Here is a 19,512-nt window from a genome sequence, read left to right as displayed (position 1 = left end):
TCAGTTGTTTCAAATCATAAAACGAAGCAGACTTTCCCTCTGAGTTCAGCTTTTAAAGCTTAAATGTGTTTTAGAATCGTCCTTGTTTCTTAAAGTAGATGGAACGGTAAAATACTGAGTTTTTAGACAGGAACCTGGTGGAGTTGGTGAAATATTTTAGATAGAACACATGATCATTGAACCATATTAGTTGTGTCTTATTTTAGTGATTTTACTTTTACCTGCTGTGTTCAACTCCACCCACATGGAGTCACTTCTACTGCATTTGTAATTTAATCTGCGCCGAATGGAAGAACAAGTCCACCTCCTTCATGTAGTGTCTAAAGTTTGTAGATGGGTGGAATTAAAGTCCTTGTAAAATGCAGTGAAATGTTAAAGTGAAGTGTTTTTCAGTGGACTCTGGTGTGTGCTGTTGCATGCCAGGCCTTGTCCCTCTGACCAAAGGCATCCAGCTGGAGCTGTGGGGGGGGGGGGGGGGGGGGGGGGGGGGGGGGGGGGGCTCTAGACTCTTCTCATACACTTACTGATTTGTCGTTTTTTTTTTTTTTTTTGTGATTTCCAAATTGGCATGAGTCAAACCTTTAAATGTGCAGTGTGTTTTCAAATGGAAACTGACGACAAATGCTTGTGTTTTTTCCCCAGAGCCGGAGCACGAGCTGCTGCTGTGGCCCCCCCCCCCACCAAGGTGGTGATTCTGCAGCCTGGACCAAGTCTGGAACCGGCTCCATCTGATCTGGATCCAGGGCTTTGGGGGGTGAACCCGGCTCCATCTGATCCAGATCCAGGGCTTTGGGGGGCGCATTCCACAGAGACAGAGGTGAGTGATTTAAAAAAATGACACGGATGAAAAAAAAGGAAAAAAAAGGCTTTTGGGCATTTTAAACTAGTAATAGTACTAGTTTTAAACTAGTAATAGTACTAGTTTTAAACTGGTAGTTGTACTAGTTTTAAACTGGTAGTAGTACTAGTTTTAAACTGATAGTAGTACTAGTTTTAAACTGATAGTTGTACTAGTTTTAAACTGGTAGTAGTACTAGTTTTAAACTGATAGTTGTACTAGTTTTAAACTGATAGTTGTACTAGTTTTAAACTGGTAGTAGTACTAGTTTTAAACTGATAGTTGTACTAGTTTTAAACTGGTAGTAGTACTAGTTTTAAACTGATAGTTGTACTAGTTTTAAACTGGTAGTAGTACTAGTTTTAAACTGATAGTAGTACTAGTTTTAAACTGATAGTTGTACTAGTTTTAAACTGGTAGTAGTACTAGTTTTAAACTGATAGTAGTACTAGTTTTAAACTGATAGTTGTACTAGTTTTAAACTGGTAGTAGTACTAGTTTTAAACTGGTAGTAGTACTAGTTTTAAACTGATAGTAGTACTAGTTTTAAACTGATAGTAGTACTAGTTTTAAACTGATAGTTGTACTAGTTTTAAACTGGTAGTAGTACTAGTTTTAAACTGGTAGTAGTACTAGTTTTAAACTGATAGTAGTACTAGTTTTAAACTGATAGTAGTACTAGTTTTAAACTGATAGTTGTACTAGTTTTAAACTGATAGTTGTACTAGTTTTAAACTGGTAGTAGTACTAGTTTTAAACTGATAGTTGTACTAGTTTTAAACTGGTAGTAGTACTAGTTTTAAACTGATAGTTGTACTAGTTTTAAACTGGTAGTTGTACTAGTTTTAAACTGGTAGTAGTACTAGTTTTAAACTGGTGCTACTTCTATTTTCCTCCTGCGTTGTTTCAGGTTGAATTTGTCTTTTTTTTTTTTGGTTGAATTTGTCTTTTGTCGTCCAGTGCACGTGTTGGTGATGTCATGGCGTGTGACGGCGCCTGTGCGGAGCTCCGCCTCCTCCACAGTCCGTGGCTTCCTGTTTACATCGGCGGATTCCGCTTCCTGTCCAAGAGCTGGTTCGGGTCGTCCGAGTACCACGTCCTGCTGACGGACATGAAGTGTGTGTGGGAGGAGAGGATGGGGACCGCCCACATCCAGGAGCGAGCTCAGGTCACCATGGTTACGCTTTTATTTGGATTTAGTCTGTCAGTAGGTGAAGAAATGAAGGAAATAAAAGAAAAATAGGAAAAAATAAGACATTTCTTTAGTTTTAGTGGTATACACAGGGTGGGGAAGCAAAATGTACAATATTTTGAGGCAGGGATTGAAAGACAGTGTATGACCAATTAGTTTATTGAAAGTCATGAGAATTTATTTGCCACAAGAAAATGTCCATAATAGAAAATGTTTTTATTCTATGTGTCCTCCTTCTTTCTCAATAACTGCCTTCACACGCTTCCTGAACCTTGCGCAAGTGTTCCTCAAATATTGGGGTGACAACTTCTCCCATTCTTCTTTAATAGTATCTTCCAGACTTTCTGGTAATAGTTTTGCTCATAGTCATTCTCTTCTTTCCATTATAAACAGTCTTTATGGACACTCCAACTATTTTTGAAATCTCCTTTGGTGTGACGAGTGCATTCAGCAAATCACACACTCTTTGACGTTTGCTTTCCTGATTACTCATATGGGCCAAAGTTTGTGAAAAGGTATGGATAATAGTGTTAGGTATGATTATGACATCAGTATATGTTTGGGTTCAAAACAACTGACGTAGTGTCTGCTGAGAAAAAACAACTAAATGTTCAGTGTACATTTGGCTTCCCCACCCTGTATATATATATATATACATATATACATGCCAAATATACACATTCAGACACAATTAGAACAAACAATTTATACAGTATGCACTAGACTATATATTATTAATATGATAATGAAGGAAATATACATAAGTATGTATATGTACTATGAACTGTTAACATGACAATCAACTATAGTACATATACCTTTAGTACTCTTATTTATGTACATATGTATAAAGCTCTAAATACACACACACACATATATATATATATATATGTAATATGCATACGAAGACACAATTACAACAGCAATTTGTATTATCAATATGATAATTTAAAGAAAGATATATAAATAAGTATATAAATGTATATGTACTAGTGTTACCTAATTGCTTATATATATAAATATAAATAAGTCCATCCATCCTAAATGAAGGCGTTCCTCTTTTGTGTCCTCAGGAGTTAAACCGGCGTTTACGAGCTCCGGTCTCTGCGTTTTTTTCCCATCTACGCCAAGTGGCCGAGCCGTGTCTGACAGGAAGCAGCGAGCTCCGCCTCCTCCACCCCGAGGCTCAGATGTCCTTAAGGCGTCAGGAGGGCGGGAACATCCACCTGAAGCTGAAGAGCGAGCTGGGGGGGCTGCCCTTCCACTGGGAGTTCCACTGCAGCCCCGCACCCGTCACTGTGGTACGCTCCACTGCAGCCCCCGCACCCGTCACTGTGGTACGCTCCACTGCACCCCCCGCACCCGTCACTGTGGTACGCTCCACTGCAGCCCCCGCACCCGTCACTGTGGTACGCTCCACTGCACCCCCCGCACCCATCACTGTGGTACGCTCCACTGCAGCCCCCGCACCCGTCACTGTGGTACGCTCCACTGCAGCCCCGCACCCGTCACTGTGGTACGCTCCACTGCACTCCCCGCACCCGTCACTGTGGTACGCTCCACTGCAGCCCCGCACCCGTCACTGTGGTACGCTCCACTGCAGCCCCGCACCCGTCACTGTGGTACGCTCCACTGCAGCCCCGCACCCGTCACTGTGGTACGCTCCACTGCAGCCCCGCACCCGTCACTGTGGTACGCTCCACTGCAGCCCCCGCACCCGTCACTGTGGTACGCTCCACTGCAGCCCCGCACCCGTCACTGTGGTACGCTCCACTGCAGCCCCGCACCCGTCACTGTGGTACGCTTCACTGCAGCCCCGCACCCGTCACTGTGGTACGCTCCACTGCAGCCCCCGCACCCGTCACTGTGGTACGCTCCACTGCACCCCCGCACCCGTCACTGTGGTACGCTCCACTGCACCCCCGCACCCGTCACTGTGGTACGCTCCACGCTTGGGACGGCTACATGTTTGTTGGACAGCTGTTTCTGTGGCAGCTTCCAGAGGAATTTTTCTACTGTTTAACTCTTCCAAAGTGATTGATCATTATTTATTATAATATTCTCCTCCACATTTTGTGTTTTTCAGGTAGTTTCTTACATTTAATTCACTGAACATGTGGGTGTTCATGAAAACTCAGCATAAAATTCAAAGGTTATTCTATCAAAACAGAGAAAAGTGAAGGAAAAGCAACTTTTTCAGCAAATCTATCTGGAACTGAAATGAACCAAGTGTCCCCATCCACTGTTTTTGATCCACCTCCATGGGTTTGTGCATTTCATCGATTAAAAGAATTGTTAAATCAACAAAATATGCAGCAAAAATGAACACAATAAGCAATAATTGAACAAAATTTATCAAAATATAGAACAAAACTTATTTAAATATACACCAAAAATGAACAAGATAAGCATGAATTCAACAAAACTGTGTGTGTGTGTGGTTCTTCTGTTTTGAATGTAACCTGTGGTTCTGTGGTTGGATGCGGTTCTCCTACAGGCCTGTGCTCAGCTGCTGCGCCCCCTGTTCTCAATCAGTGTTGTGCTGCAGCGGCAGGTGGAACAGCTGGGTTCCCTGTTGGTCCAAAAGGACAAGGAGATCCAGGACTACAGGGAGAACGGAGCTACACTGAGCAGAGGTACTGTACAGAACACACACAGAACACACACTGATGCACACAGAACACACACAGAACACACACAGAACACACACTGATGCACACAGAACACAGAACATGTACAACACATGGAATACATAGAATACACAAAACATGTAGAACACACAGAACATATAGAACATAGTTAACCCTTATCTTGAGAACTATTTTTTCCAACTTCCAAATGTTTGTTGTTTTTTTGTCTTCCTTAACTGATGTATTTCCATTTATTCTCATCTTTTCCTTTGCTTTTTTCATTGGTTCAGTTTAAATCTTGTATTTTCCTTTATTTAATTCACTGATCATGTAGATGTCTGTTAAAGGTGCTGAAGACTTTCATGAGCAGTGTTTCCTCAGATCTGTCCATCCTCAGTGTTTCCTCAGATCTGTCCATCCTCAGTGTTTCCTCAGGTCTGTCCATCCTCAGTGTTTCCTCAGATCTGTCCATCCTCAGTGTTTCCTCAGATCTGTCCATCCTCAGTGTTTCCTCAGATCTGTCCATCCTCAGTGTTTCCTCAGATCTGTCCATCCTCAGTGTTTCCTCAGGTCTGTCCATCCTCAGTGTTTCCTCAGATCTGTCCATCCTCAGTGTTTCCTCAGTTCTGTCCATCCTCAGTGTTTCCTCAGATCTGTCCATCCTCAGTGTTTCCTCAGGTCTGTCCATCCTCAGTGTTTCCTCAGATCTGTCCATCCTCAGTTCTGTCCATCCTCAGTGTTTCCTCAGATCTGTCCATCCTCAGTGTTTCCTCAGATCTGTCCATCCTCAGATCTGTCCATCCTCAGTGTTTCCTCAGTTCTGTCCATCCTCAGTGTTTCCTCAGTTCTGTCCATCCTCAGTGTTTCCTCAGATCTGTCCATCCTCAGTGTTTCCTCAGTTCTGTCCATCCTCAGTGTTTCCTCAGATCTGTCCATCCTCAGTGTTTCCTCAGTTCTGTCCATCCTCAGTGTTTCCTCAGTTCTGTCCATCCTCAGTGTTTCCTCAGATCTGTCCATCCTCAGTGTTTCCTCAGTTCTGTCCATCCTCAGTGTTTCCTCAGATCTGTCCATCCTCAGTGTTTCCTCAGATCTGTCCATCCTCAGTGTTTCCTCAGTTCTGTCCATCCTCAGTGTTTCCTCAGATCTGTCCATCTTCAGTGTTTCCTCAGGTCTGTCCATCCTCAGTGTTTCCTCAGATCTGTCCATCCTCAGTGTTTCCTCAGTTCTGTCCATCCTCAGTGTTTCCTCAGGTCTGTCCATCCTCAGTGTTTCCTCAGATCTGTCCATCCTCAGATCTGTCCATCCTCAGTGTTTCCTTAGATCTGTCCATCCTCAGTGTTTCCTCAGGTCTGTCCATCCTCAGTGTTTCCTCAGATCTGTCCATCCTCAGTGTTTCCTCAGTTCTGTCCATCCTCAGTGTTTCCTCAGGTCTGTCCATCCTCAGTGTTTCCTCAGATCTGTCCATCCTCAGATCTGTCCATCCTCAGTGTTTCCTTAGATCTGTCCATCCTCAGTGTTTCCTCAGATCTGTCCATCCTCAGGTCTGTCCATCCTCAGTGTTTCCTCAGATCTGTCCATCCTCAGTGTTTCCTCAGATCTGTCCATCCTCAGTGTTTCCTCAGGTCTGTCCATCCTCAGATCTGTCCATCCTCAGTGTTTCCTCAGATCTGTCCATCCTCAGTGTTTCCTCAGATCTGTCCATCCTCAGTGTTTCCTCAGATCTGTCCATCCTCAGTGTTTCCTCAGTTTCATGAATCTGTCAGTCTGTCTGTCAGTACTCAGCTGAACCTCTTGCATTATGCTGAATAGTTTTGACGTGCCATCCACTGGAAACAAACACCATGTGTTTACGTTCAGAACCCAGAAGTAAATCATGCATCTTCAGAATTTTTTGTCCTGACGTGCATTGTGGGAAACGGAGGCTCATGCTGGTGTTTGTTTCCAGTGGATGGCACGTCAAAACTGTTCAGCGTAATGCAAGAGGTTCAGCTGAGTACTGACAGACAGACTGACAGATTCATGAAACTGAGGAAACACTGAGGATGGACAGACCTGAGGAAACACTGAGGATGGACAGACCTGAGGAAACACTGAGGATGGACAGATCTGAGGAAACACTGAGGATGGACAGATCTGAGGAAACACTGAGGATGGACAGAACTGACGAAACACTGAGGATGGACAGACCTGAGGAAACACTGAGGATGGACAGACCTGAGGAAACACTGAGGATGGACAGACCTGAGGAAACACTGAGGATGGACAGACCTGAGGAAACACTGAGGATGGACAGACCTGAGGAAACACTGAGGATGGACAGACCTGAGGAAACACTGAGGATGGACAGATCTGAGGAAACACTGAGGATGGACAGAACTGACGAAACACTGAGGATGGACAGATCTGAGGAAACACTGAGGATGGACAGATCTGAGGATGGACAGATCTGAGGAAACACTGAGGATGGACAGATCTGAGGATGGACAGATCTGAGGAAACACTGAGGATGGACAGATCTGACGAAACACTGAGGATGGACAGAACTGACGAAACACTGCTCATGAAAGTCTTCAGCACCTTTAAAACTCGGAGTAAATTCAAAGGTTATTTTATCAAAACAGAGAAAACTGTTTCAAAATCATGCAAAAAAAAAAGTTTGAATTGTGACCTTTGAAAAAATAATCGGAGCTTTTATTGGATGAATTGCAGTGTGCTTAATATGCTCTTCACCTGGTTTGAATCTAATGCCGCGTTTCCACTACGTGGAACCGGCTCGGCTCGGTATTCCTGCAGACCGTTTCCATTCCAGGATACTACTGACTTTTCAGTACCTGGTTGTCATAGCGATGCAGCTCATTATTTCCATGTCATCTGTTCAGAGTTGCTGAAAAGTCGCTCGTTGCGTGTTGTCTGGTCTGAATTTTTACATCTTCCACAGACTGAAGCTCCTGGACCGACCCTGGTGGAGTTGATCTGTTCTCATGTGGGTTAATGGACCCACAGATTTACTGTCCACTAACGCATCTGTTTATGTAAAAGGCGGGGCACAGAGACAACTGTCTGACCAATCAGTGGTCTGCAGTGTCTACACGTCACAGTTTAGTATCACTTGGAACCTCAGCGGAGGTGATCCCAAAAAACTAGTACCATGTCCTTTTAGTAATGGAAACGCAAAAAGGACGAGGCGAGTCGATACCACGCAGTGGAAACGCAGCGTAATGCAGGTGTGAACGGAACCAACTGTCCCTGAATCAGATTAGTGTGTGTGTGTGTGTGTGTGTATGTGTGTGTGTGTAAATGTGTGATGTTGTGTTGTTTTTGTGTGTCTGATTGCAGAGCGTCTGCAGACAGATGTTTTCCAGGAGCAGCTGTACAAAGACGACTTCATGGCAAAGGTCAGAGGTCAACCACACCCCCCTCACCCCCCACATCCTGCATCTACACTGTTAAAAAAAAAACTTACAAAACAGTATTATTCCAGCAGCAGGGGCGCCGAAATAATACTGTAAAATAACAGAAAATAACCATGTCATAAAAATACAGTAATTTTCCATAATTCAAATACAGTTTTTTGCCCGAACTTTACATGAGATTTTGCTTTTTTTTTTTTACTTTTTAATGTTTAATAAAGAATATTTACATGTTTTAAAACAATCCAATTCCCTATAAATATATATATAAATAATTTTCAATGAGACTCAGTTGTCCAATCCACTGATAAAAACTGTATTTGGACAGTTTATCAGTGCTTATACATGTTATACATTCACAAAAATACATTTATTCAACATTTTTGTTGTGAAATTTTTGGGTTGTTCACAGTTACAGTTTTTTCATGTTATTTTACATTTGACATGTAAAATCACAGTTTATTTTAGTCATTTCATTGATATTTTCCTGTATCCTCAAAATAGAGGAAAAATCTGTAAAATAAACAGTAAAAATTTTGTTAAATTACAGATTCTTTTTTTACAGTGAAGCCTCTGGTTTTACTGTCGTTGACCAGAAGAGGCTTATTAATATAATTCTGTTTTAATAAATCTACATAATGTTTGTTGGACAGCTGTTTCTGTGGCAGCTTCCAGAGGAATTTGTCTACCGTTTAACCCTTCCAAAGTGATTGATCATCATTTATTATAATATTCTCCTCCACATTTTGTGTTTTTCAGGTAGTTTCTTACATTTAATTCACTGAACATGTGGGTGTTCATGAAAACTCAGTGTAAAATTCAAAGGTTATTCTATCAAAACTAGGGCTGGGTAAAAAAATCGATTGAATCGATCTTAGATCGATCTCATTTTAATTTTGCGTAATTGATTAATTGGGGATGAGATCGATTTTTTCAGAGCAGGACCGGGAGTACGCGGAACCGCGGGCGGCTCCGTCTGTGAACCCCTGGGGAAGACTTGGTCTCGCTCGCGAAAAAGATGTGGAAAAGACTCAGTGAGGAACCTGTAAACACATGGGAATGTTTCTGTCCTGTTCATTATTTAAGAACACATTCAGCTACTTCTGCTGAAATGTCAGATTTATTTCCTTTCTAATATCAATATGGATCCCAGTATTGATGTGTTGCATGACTGCGGTACTCGAATAATCAGGTTACAACTGAAAATTGTACTTTGGTATCACTAAATTACTCTGAATCAATCAGTTAATATTGAATCGAATCGATATTGAATCGAATCGAATCATGATTAATCAATTCAGAACCTTATGAATCGAAATCAAATAGATTATGGAAATTGGTCATGATACCCAGGCCAAATCAAAACAGAGAAAAGTGAAGGAAAAGCAACTTTTTCAGCAAATCTATCTTAAACTGAACATGAACCAAGTGTCCCCATCCACTGTTTTTGATCCACCTCCATGGGTTTGTGCATTTCATCGATTAAAAGAATTGTTAAATCAACAAAATATGCAGCAAAAATGAACACAATAAGCAATAATTGAACAAAATTTATCAAAATATAGAACAAAACTTATTTAAATATACACCAAAAATGAACAAGATAAGCATGAATTCAACAAAACTGATCAAAATGTACAAGAATGAACACAATAAGCATTAATTTAACAAAAATGATTAAAATAAGCATTAATTTAACAAAACTGATCAAAATATACAAGAATGAACAAAATAAGCATTAATTAAATAAAAAGGATCAAAATATACTACAGAAATGAACAAACAAAATAAGCATTAATTCAACAAAAATGATGAAAATAGACAAGAATGAACAAAATGAGTATTAGTTCAACAAAAATGATTAAAATGAGCATTAATTAAGTAAAAATGATTAAAATACAGAACAATGAACAAAATGAGCATTAATTCAACAAAATTGTCCATCCACATCCACCCGCAGTGGACGCTCACAGTGGACGCTCACAGTGGACGTTGTGTGTGTTTTTTGTTTTCCGTCTGTGATGGTGCCGCTCATCAAAGCGGCGTCCTCCTCCTCCTCTGGTGGTAAATTCCACCGCTCTGCGCCGAGGCCGCCTTCAGACCGACGTCCCAATGACGGCGGGACGCGTCCACAGGACGGCTGGGACAGTTGGACGTTGGACTGATGCGTGTATGAATCAGAGGGAAAAGGTGAAGGCGTTTGGCGTGGTGGTGTAGTATTTATCTGTTATGTGTTTGGGTTTGGTTTCTGTCTCCATGGTAACACTGACCGTGCACATTCATATCTGACGCGCTTTCTTACATTTAGATATGAAACGTTCACCCAGGAAACGGCAAACTGCTGTTCTTTCAGGTTCCACATTCAGTCTGATTGGATCTGCAGTCAAATAACAACAGAATAACCGATAAATAATGACAACTGACCATTTTTTCTCTATTTTAGTGCAAAAAAAACCCATTTAATGATGAGAGTACTTACTTTTCTAAACTATTCAAACAAAAACAGATGTGAATAACCGAAAAAAATCAAATTTCTTCAGTAAAATCAGTGTAATTTTCTCAGTCTTCTTCCTCCACTTCTCATTAGTCCATGTGCATTCTGGATCAGATCTCCAAAGACACTAAACACTGAGGAACAGGAAGAAAAGAGTTCAAACTGGACTGAATTTAATACAGACATTTCAGGTTGGACACATTTGTTCAGGTTAGTCACATTTTATTGGTACAGGAGAGTTTGGAAATGGAAAGAGTTTCATGATTTAATGGGATTTTTAGCACTAAAACAAAAAAAGATTGAATTTGTTAATTCTAGATTTTTTTGCTTAATTTGAGATTTTTTTTTTTTTTCTTAATAGAAGACTTTTTGGCTTAATTCAAGATTTTTTGCTAAATTTGAGATTTTTTGACTTAATTGAAGATTTTTTTGCTTAATTAAACATTTTTTCCTTAATTCAAGCTATGTGTGTGTGTATGCATATATATATATATATATATATATATATATATTTATATAATTTTTTTTTTGTTTTTTTGCTTAATTCAAGATATTTTTTTTTTGCTTAATTCAATTCAAGACTGTGGAATTTTTGCGTTTATTAAATTCATCCCAGGGGTCAGATTGGAACCTTTGGGGGGGCTTCGTTTGGCCCCCCCCAAAGGGCCTCATGTTTGACACTCCTGCTTTCGCCCCTTTCTTTCAGTCGTGTTTGTCATGTCAAACTGTGGAACAGGCTCCGGCTCTGTATGTGCGTCCTGTTCTTCAGCTTCTCTTATTCTTCTTCCTTCCACTTGAACTTCTGTGACTTTTACTCAGTTTATTGAAGCGCCCAAACCTGCAGAAAAAACGTCATCAGTGCCCTTCGCCACTTCCACAAATCCAGCCTATTTGTGCTTGTGCCATTTGTGGCCTGCGTTTAACCCACACCAAGGAAAGCCAAAGAGAGACGACGATGACAGGAGAAGCCCCTCCCCCCACCCACACAAACACCCCACCCAGCTCAGGTCAACATTTACATGGGTGGAATTAGCCTGAATTAGCCTTCCCACTGATGCACACACACACACACACACACACACACACACACACTGGGACTGAACGGAAAAACAAAACAACAAAAACATGTCCAGAACCTTTTAGGATCACATCAGCTTCCCTTCAGTCATGGACGTCAAACTCATTTGAGTTCAGGTTCCACATTCGGACCAATAGGATCTAAAGTGGAATAATAACAACAGCAAATAAAAGTAAAATCACATCAAGGAAATGTTTACATCTACAAACTATCCTTTAATAAATATTGAATAACATGAAAATTCCATGAATCTGAAATTTCTTAAGAAAAAATAAGTGCACTGTAGAAAAAACATCTGTAGTTTAACAGAATTTTCACTGTGTATTTTACAGATTTTTCCTGTATTTTTAAGATGCAGGAAAATATCAATGAAATGACAAAAACACACTGATTTGACATGTCAAATGGAAAATAACACGAAAAAAACTGTAACTGTGAATAAACATGAAATTTCCCTTTTTTAAAAGAATTTTTTCTTTTTTCACAGAAAAATACAGTTAAAAATATATTTGCAAATGTATCCTGATTTCACAAATATTTCTTTTTGATTTATGAGATTAAAATATTTAGTAAAAAAATATTTTTATTAGTAATTTTTTACATTTTCTATCAATTACTAGAAATTTCAGGTGACCCCATTTGAATTCCAGGCGACCCCACATGGGGTTGTGACCCCAAGGTTGAAAACCACTGGTTTAATCCCTTCTGAAACATGAATCCTATAATGCACTGAAGACATTTTTGGCTTTGTTGTCGGCATCTTCATCTTAGTCATTGTTCATGATTGTCATCTTCATCTGAGTCTTTGTCAGTGTCTTCGTCTTTGTGGGAGTTGTCGTCTAGGTCGTCGGCCTCTTCATCTTCATCTTCGTCTTCATCTTTGTCGGTGTCTTCATCTTTGTCGGCGTCTTCATCTTCATTGGCATCTTCATCTTTGTCGGCGTCTTCATCTTCATTGGCATCTTCATCTTCATCTTTGTCGGTGTCTTCATCTTTGTCTGCATCTTCATCTTCATTAGCGTCTTCATCTTCATCTTTGTCGGCGTCTTCATCTTTGTCTGCGTCTTCATCTTCATTAGCGTCTTCATCTTCATCTTTGTCGGCGTCTTCATCTTCGTCGGTGTCTTCATCTTTGTCGGTGTCTTCATCTTTGTCTGCGTCTTCATCTTTGTCTGCGTCTTCATCTTCATTAGCGTCTTCATCTTCATCTTTGTCGGTGTCTTCATCTTCGTCGGTGTCTTCATCTTCGTCGGTGTCTTCATCTTCATCTTCGTCTGCGTCTTCATCTTTGTCGGCGTCTTCATCTTCGTCGGCGTCTTCATCTTAGTCATTGTTCATGATTGTCATCTTCATCTGAGTCTTTGTCAGTGTCTTCGTCTTTGTGGGAGTTGTCGTCTAGGTCGTCGGCCTCTTCATCTTCATCTTCGTCTTCATCTTCGTCTGTGTCTTCATCTTTGTCGGCGTCTTCATCTTCATTGGCATCTTCATCTTTGTCGGCATCTTCATCTTCATTGGCATCTTCATCTTCATCTTTGTCGGTGTCTTCATCTTTGTCTGCGTCTTCATCTTCATTAGCGTCTTCATCTTCATCTTTGTCGGCGTCTTCATCTTCGTCGGTGTCTTCATCTTTGTCGGTGTCTTCATCTTTGTCTGCGTCTTCATCTTTGTCTGCGTCTTCATCTTCATTAGCGTCTTCATCTTCATCTTTGTCGGCGTCTTCATCTTCGTCGGTGTCTTCATCTTCGTCGGTGTCTTCATCTTCATCTTCGTCTGCGTCTTCATCTTTGTCGGCGTCTTCATCTTCGTCGGCGTCTTCATCTTAGTCATTGTTCATGATTGTCATCTTCATCTGAGTCTTTGTCAGTGTCTTCATCTTTGTGGGAGTTGCCGTCTAGGTCGTCTGCGTCTTCATCTTCATTGGCGTCTTCATCTTTATCAGTATCTTCATCTTCGTCGGCGTCTTCATCTTCGTCTGCGTCTTCATCTTCGTCGGCGTCTTCATCTTCGTCTGCGTCTTCATCTTCGTCGGCGTCTTCATCTTCGTCGGCGTCTTCATCTTCGTCTTCATCTTTGTCGGCATCTTCGTCTTTGTCTGCGTCTTCATCTTCGTCTTCATCTTTGTCGGCGTCTTCATCTTTGTCTGCGTCTTCATCTTTGTCTGCGTCTTCATCTTTGTCGGCGTCTTCATCTTCGTCTTCATCTTTGTCAGCATCTTCGTCTTTGTCTGCGTCTTCATCTTTGTCGGCGTCTTCATCTTCGTCTTCATCTTTGTCAGCATCTTCGTCTTTGTCTGCGTCTTCATCTTTGTCGGCGTCTTCATCTTCGTCTTCATCTTTGTCGGCATCTTCGTCTTTGTCTGCGTCTTCATCTTCGTCTTCATCTTTGTCTGCGTCTTCATCTTTGTCTGCGTCTTCATCTTTGTCGGCGTCTTCATCTTCGTCTTCATCTTTGTCGGCATCTTCGTCTTTGTCTGCGTCTTCATCTTCGTCTGCGTCTTCATCTTCGTCGGCGTCTTCATCTTCGTCGGCGTCTTCATCTTCGTCTTCATCTTTGTCGGCATCTTCGTCTTTGTCTGCGTCTTCATCTTCGTCTTCATCTTTGTCGGCGTCTTCATCTTTGTCTGCGTCTTCATCTTTGTCGGCGTCTTCATCTTCGTCTTCATCTTTGTCAGCATCTTCGTCTTTGTCTGCGTCTTCATCTTCATTAGCGTCTTCATCTTCATCTTTGTCGGCGTCTTCATCTTCGTCGGTGTCTTCATCTTCGTCGGTGTCTTCATCTTCATCTTCGTCTGCGTCTTCATCTTTGTCGGCGTCTTCATCTTCGTCGGCGTCTTCATCTTAGTCATTGTTCATGATTGTCATCTTCATCTGAGTCTTTGTCAGTGTCTTCATCTTTGTGGGAGTTGCCGTCTAGGTCGTCTGCGTCTTCATCTTCATTGGCGTCTTCATCTTTATCAGTATCTTCATCTTCGTCGGCGTCTTCATCTTCGTCGGCGTCTTCATCTTCGTCGGCGTCTTCATCTTCGTCGGCGTCTTCATCTTCGTCGGCGTCTTCATCTTCGTCTTCATCTTTGTCGGCATCTTCGTCTTTGTCTGCGTCTTCATCTTCGTCTTCATCTTTGTCGGCGTCTTCATCTTTGTCTGCGTCTTCATCTTTGTCTGCGTCTTCATCTTTGTCGGCGTCTTCATCTTCGTCTTCATCTTTGTCAGCATCTTCGTCTTTGTCTGCGTCTTCATCTTTGTCGGCGTCTTCATCTTCGTCTTCATCTTTGTCAGCATCTTCGTCTTTGTCTGCGTCTTCATCTTTGTCGGCGTCTTCATCTTCGTCTTCATCTTTGTCGGCATCTTCGTCTTTGTCTGCGTCTTCATCTTCGTCTTCATCTTTGTCTGCGTCTTCATCTTTGTCTGCGTCTTCATCTTTGTCGGCGTCTTCATCTTCGTCTTCATCTTTGTCGGCATCTTCGTCTTTGTCTGCGTCTTCATCTTCGTCTGCGTCTTCATCTTCGTCGGCGTCTTCATCTTCGTCGGCGTCTTCATCTTCGTCTTCATCTTTGTCGGCATCTTCGTCTTTGTCTGCGTCTTCATCTTCGTCTTCATCTTTGTCGGCGTCTTCATCTTTGTCTGCGTCTTCATCTTTGTCGGCGTCTTCATCTTCGTCTTCATCTTTGTCAGCATCTTCGTCTTTGTCTGCGTCTTCATCTTCGTCTTCATCTTTGTCAGCATCTTCGTCTTTGTCGGCGTCTTCATCTTCGTCTTCATCTTTGTCAGCATCTTCGTCTTTGTCTGCGTCTTCATCTTCGTCTTCATCTTTGTCGGCGTCTTCTTCTTTGTCTGCGTCTTCATCTTTGTCGGCGTCTTCATCTTTGTCTGCGTCTTCATCTTCGTCAGCGTCTTCATCAACCTGACAACTTCACAAATTCAACTGGTATTGATTCTTCTAGAACATGACGCTGACGTCCAGGGACATTGGACCTATTTTTATTGGCGTTATCATCCTACCGTCAGACTTTCTCGTCCGCTTGCGTTGACTCAGTCGGCTCCGTCATTCTGTTCATACCTGATGTGAATTTTCCAGAGGAAGGAGAACAAAACCAGTGTTTGCTGTTGTCAAGTGTCGTTAGTTTTTTCCTGTGTCCACCTCAGCCCAACTCTTTATCACAAATAACTGAGGAATTCAGGGCCTGGGTGGTAAGTAGGCGAGGCGGGGGGATGGGGGGTGGTAGAGTCGGGCCTTGGTGTGATGTACTCTGAACATTCAGCTCCCAGACGAGCATTTGATTCATCTGGACATTTTCTTCAGTTATCTACACTGTAAAAAAAAAAAAAAAACGAAAAAAAAAACCCGATATTATTCCAGCAGCTGGGGTGTCAAAATAATACTGTAAAATAACAGAAAATAACCATCTCATAAAAATACGGTAATTTTCCATAATTCAAATACAGTTTTTTGCCCTAACTTTACATGAGATTTTGCTTTTTTTTTTACTTTTTAATGTTTAATAAAGAATATTTACATGTTTTAAAACAATCCAATTCCCTCTAAATATATATATAAATAATTTTCAGTGAGACTCAGTTGTCCAATCCACTGATAAAAACTGTATTTGGACAGTTTATCAGTGCTTATACATGTTATACATTCACAAAAATACATTTATTCAACATTTTTGTTGTGAAACCTCCTGTAATTACACAAGATATTTGTCAATCTTTTCCATTTGACATGTAAAATCACAGTCTGTTTGTGTCATTTCATTGATATTTTCCTGCATCTTAAAAATACAGGAAAAATTTGTAAAATAAACAGTGAAAATTCTGTTAAATTACCGATTTCTTTCTTTTTTTTTTTTTTTACAGTGCAGTGTTTGTAGAAGGCTAAACAAACACACGTCTGTCCAGTCCAGTTAGTCTAATCCAGTATAGTCCAGTCCATCTAGTCCAGTTAGTCCAGTGTAGTCTGTTCCAGTTCAGTCCAGTCTATCTAGTCTAGTCCAGTCCAGTCCAGTGAGTCCAGTCCAGTCCAGTCCAGTGAGTCCAGTCCAGTTAGTCCAGTCCAGTCCAGTTAGTCCAGTCCAGTCCAGTGAGTCCAGTCCAGTTAGTCCAGTCCAGTGAGTCCAGTCCAGTCCAGTCCAGTCCAGTCCAGTGAGTCCAGTCCAGTTAGTCCAGTCCAGTTAGTCCAGTCCAGTCCAGTCCAGTGAGTCCAGTCCAGTCCAGTCCAGTGAGTCCAGTCCAGTCCAGTCCAGTGAGTCCAGTCCAGTCCAGTCCAGTCCAGTCCAGTGAGTCCAGTCCAGTTAGTCCAGTCCAGTGAGTCCAGTCCAGTCCAGTTAGTCCAGTCCAGTCCAGTCCAGTGAGTCCAGTCCACTTAGTCCAGTCCAGTTAGTCCAGTCCAGTCCAGTCCAGTGAGTCCAGTCCAGTTAGTCCAGTCCAGTGAGTCCAGTCCAGTCCAGTCCAGTTAGTCCAGTCCAGTCCAGTCCAGTGAGTCCAGTCCAGTGAGTCCAGTCCAGTTAGTCCAGTCCAGTCCAGTCCAGTGAGTCCAGTCCAGTTAGTCCAGTCCAGTCCAGTTAGTCCAGTCCAGTCCAGTCCAGTGAGTCCAGTCCAGTTAGTCCAGTCCAGTCCAGTTAGTCCAGTCCAGTCCAGTCCAGTCCAGTGAGTCCAGTCCAGTGAGTCCAGTCCAGTTAGTCCAGTTAGTCCAGTCCAGTTAGTCCAGTCCAGTCCAGTCCAGTGAGTCCAGTCCAGTTAGTCCAGTCCAGTCCAGTGAGTCCAGTCCAGGCTCCTCCTCCTCCTGTGTCAGTTGGTTGTCCCTGGTCGGTCTGGTTCTGGTTCTGTAATTAGGCCTCTGTGGTCTGGCTGCACCCGTCGGCCGCCGTTGGCCACTGGGCCCAGCCCCCCGCGCCCGGACCAGCCCAGTGCGGCATCCCACAAAGGCATCATGGGAGTTTAGAGCAGCGTCAGAGCAGCGACACCAAACCCATGCAGAGCAGTGGATGCAGATGAGCGGTGCACTGCACAGCCTGAGCGGCCTTTTGTTTCCGTCCTCATGAATACAGTTAAGATGTCATCCACTGCAGCAGGCCTGTCAGACTCAGGTTCTTCTGGGGGGGTCCCATTCAGCACATTTAATCTGCAGGGGGCCGGACCTGTACAATAATAGCATGAGAGCCAATAAATAATGACAAATACTAATAGTTTTAGTGCAAAAAATAACATTCAGTTATGCCAATATTTACATTTACTAACTATCCAAACCTGGAAAAAATGAAATTTGTTAACAAATAGAAGTACAGTTTGATCAATATTCTGCCTGGACTTCTCATTTCTACATGTGCATTACAGATCAGATCTACAAAGACACTAAACATTTAGGAACAGGCAGAATATTGTTCAAATTGCACTGAATTTTCTTTAGATGTTTCAGGTTGTTCATATTTGTTCAAGTTATTCACATTTTGTTGTTAAAGGATAGTTTGTAAATGGAAATATTTTCATAATTTAATGTGTTTTGCACTAAATTAAAGAGAAAAAATTGGTGTTGTCATTATTTATAGGTTATTATGATATTATTTTTGAGTTTGATGCACTAACTTGCACTTTGTAAATTCATCCCCAGGGCCGGATTGGAACTGGTTTTGGCCCCGGGACGCATGTTTGACACCTGTGCACTAGAAGATCAATGATGCGTTCAGGTTCCACATGATCTACAGTCAAATAATAACAGCAGAATAACCTACAGAAAATACCGACTCCATATTTTCTTCAGTTTCATGTGAAAAAAATCTTACACTGTGCCTCCAGATGCACTGTCATTGTAAGGCCATTGTAAGGTCTGTGTTTGCAAAGGAGACTTTTTACACCTTCAAATCCAACGCAAGATCCAACCAAGTGGGCTCAGCTTTTCAGATCGAGGGGGGGTTTGGGGGGGTTTTAGGTGATTTTTGGGTGATTTTAGGGTGATTTTTGGGTGATTTTAGGGTGGTTATTAGGTTATTTTTGGGTGGTTTTTGGGTGATTTTAGGGTGATTTTTAGGTGATTTTTGGGTGATTTTAGGGTGGTTTTTGGGTGATTTTAGGGTGGTTATTAGGTTATTTTTGGGTGGTTTTTGGGTGATTTTAGGGTGATTTTTAGGTGATTTTTGGGTGATTTTAGGGTGGTTTTTGGGTGATTTTAGGGTGGTTATTAGGTTATTTTTGGGTGGTTTTTGGGTGATTTTAGGGTGATTTTTAGGTGATTTTTGGGTGATTTTTGGGTGATTTTTGGGTGATTTTAGGGTGGTTATTAGGTTATTTTTGGGTGATTTTAGGGTGATTTTAGGGTGATTTTTAGGTGATTTTTGGGTGATTTTAGGGTGGTTTTTGGGTGATTTTAGGGTGGTTATTAGGTTATTTTTGGGTGGTTTTTGGGTGATTTTAGGGTGATTTTTAGGTGATTTTTGGGTGATTTTAGGGTGGTTTTTGGGTGATTTTAGGGTGGTTATTAGGTTATTTTTGGGTGGTTTTTGGGTGATTTTAGGGTGATTTTTAGGTGATTTTTGGGTGATTTTAGGGTGGTTTTTGGGTGATTTTAGGGTGGTTATTAGGTTATTTTTGGGTGGTTTTTGGGTGATTTTAGGGTGATTTTTAGGTGATTTTTGGGGTGATTTTTGGGTGATTTTAGGGTGGTTATTAGGTTATTTTTGGGTGATTTTAGGGTGATTTTAGGGTGATTTTTAGGTGATTTTTGGGTGATTTTAGGGTGGTTTTTGGGTGATTTTAGGGTGGTTATTAGGTTATTTTTGGGTGATTTTAGGGTGATTTTTGGGTGATTTTAGGGTGGGTTTTTGGTGATTTTAGGGTGGGTTTTTGGTGGTTTTCTGGGTGATTTTGGTTGTGGTTTT

The 19,512-nt window shown here is 41.7% G+C and overlaps 1 protein-coding gene across 1 annotated transcript; it reads left to right on the top strand.

Moving 5' to 3' along the window:
- Positions 1–624: 624 nt before the first annotated feature.
- On the top strand, positions 625–17,635 carry LOC115416856 (non-homologous end-joining factor 1-like). Its single transcript, XM_030130734.1, has 8 exons — positions 625–817; positions 1,799–2,006; positions 3,104–3,367; positions 4,528–4,666; positions 7,997–8,055; positions 13,538–13,612; positions 14,556–14,630; positions 17,474–17,635. The coding sequence occupies exons 2-8, from the start codon at positions 1,818–1,820 to the stop codon at positions 17,633–17,635; spliced, it is 963 nt and encodes a 320-aa protein (XP_029986594.1). The 5' UTR covers positions 625–817; positions 1,799–1,817.
- Positions 17,636–19,512: the final 1,877 nt, after the last annotated feature.

The sequence above is a fragment of the Sphaeramia orbicularis genome, unplaced genomic scaffold, assembly GCF_902148855.1.
Source record: "Sphaeramia orbicularis unplaced genomic scaffold, fSphaOr1.1, whole genome shotgun sequence".
NCBI lineage: Eukaryota > Metazoa > Chordata > Actinopteri > Kurtiformes > Apogonidae > Sphaeramia > Sphaeramia orbicularis.
Note: the sequence above shows the minus strand (reverse complement) of the source record. Positions and strands in the feature narration are given on the sequence as shown.

Coding starts and splice junctions, on each gene's coding strand:
- LOC115416856 (XM_030130734.1), top strand. CDS start 1,818: ATGGCGTGTGACGGCGCCTGTGCGGAGCTCCGCCTCCTCCACAGTCCG. Junction 4,667..7,996: donor CGGAGCTACACTGAGCAGAG/GTACTGTACAGA, acceptor GTCTGATTGCAG/AGCGTCTGCAGACAGATGTT. Junction 13,613..14,555: donor TCGTCGGCGTCTTCATCTTC/GTCTGCGTCTTC, acceptor GTTGCCGTCTAG/GTCGTCTGCGTCTTCATCTT.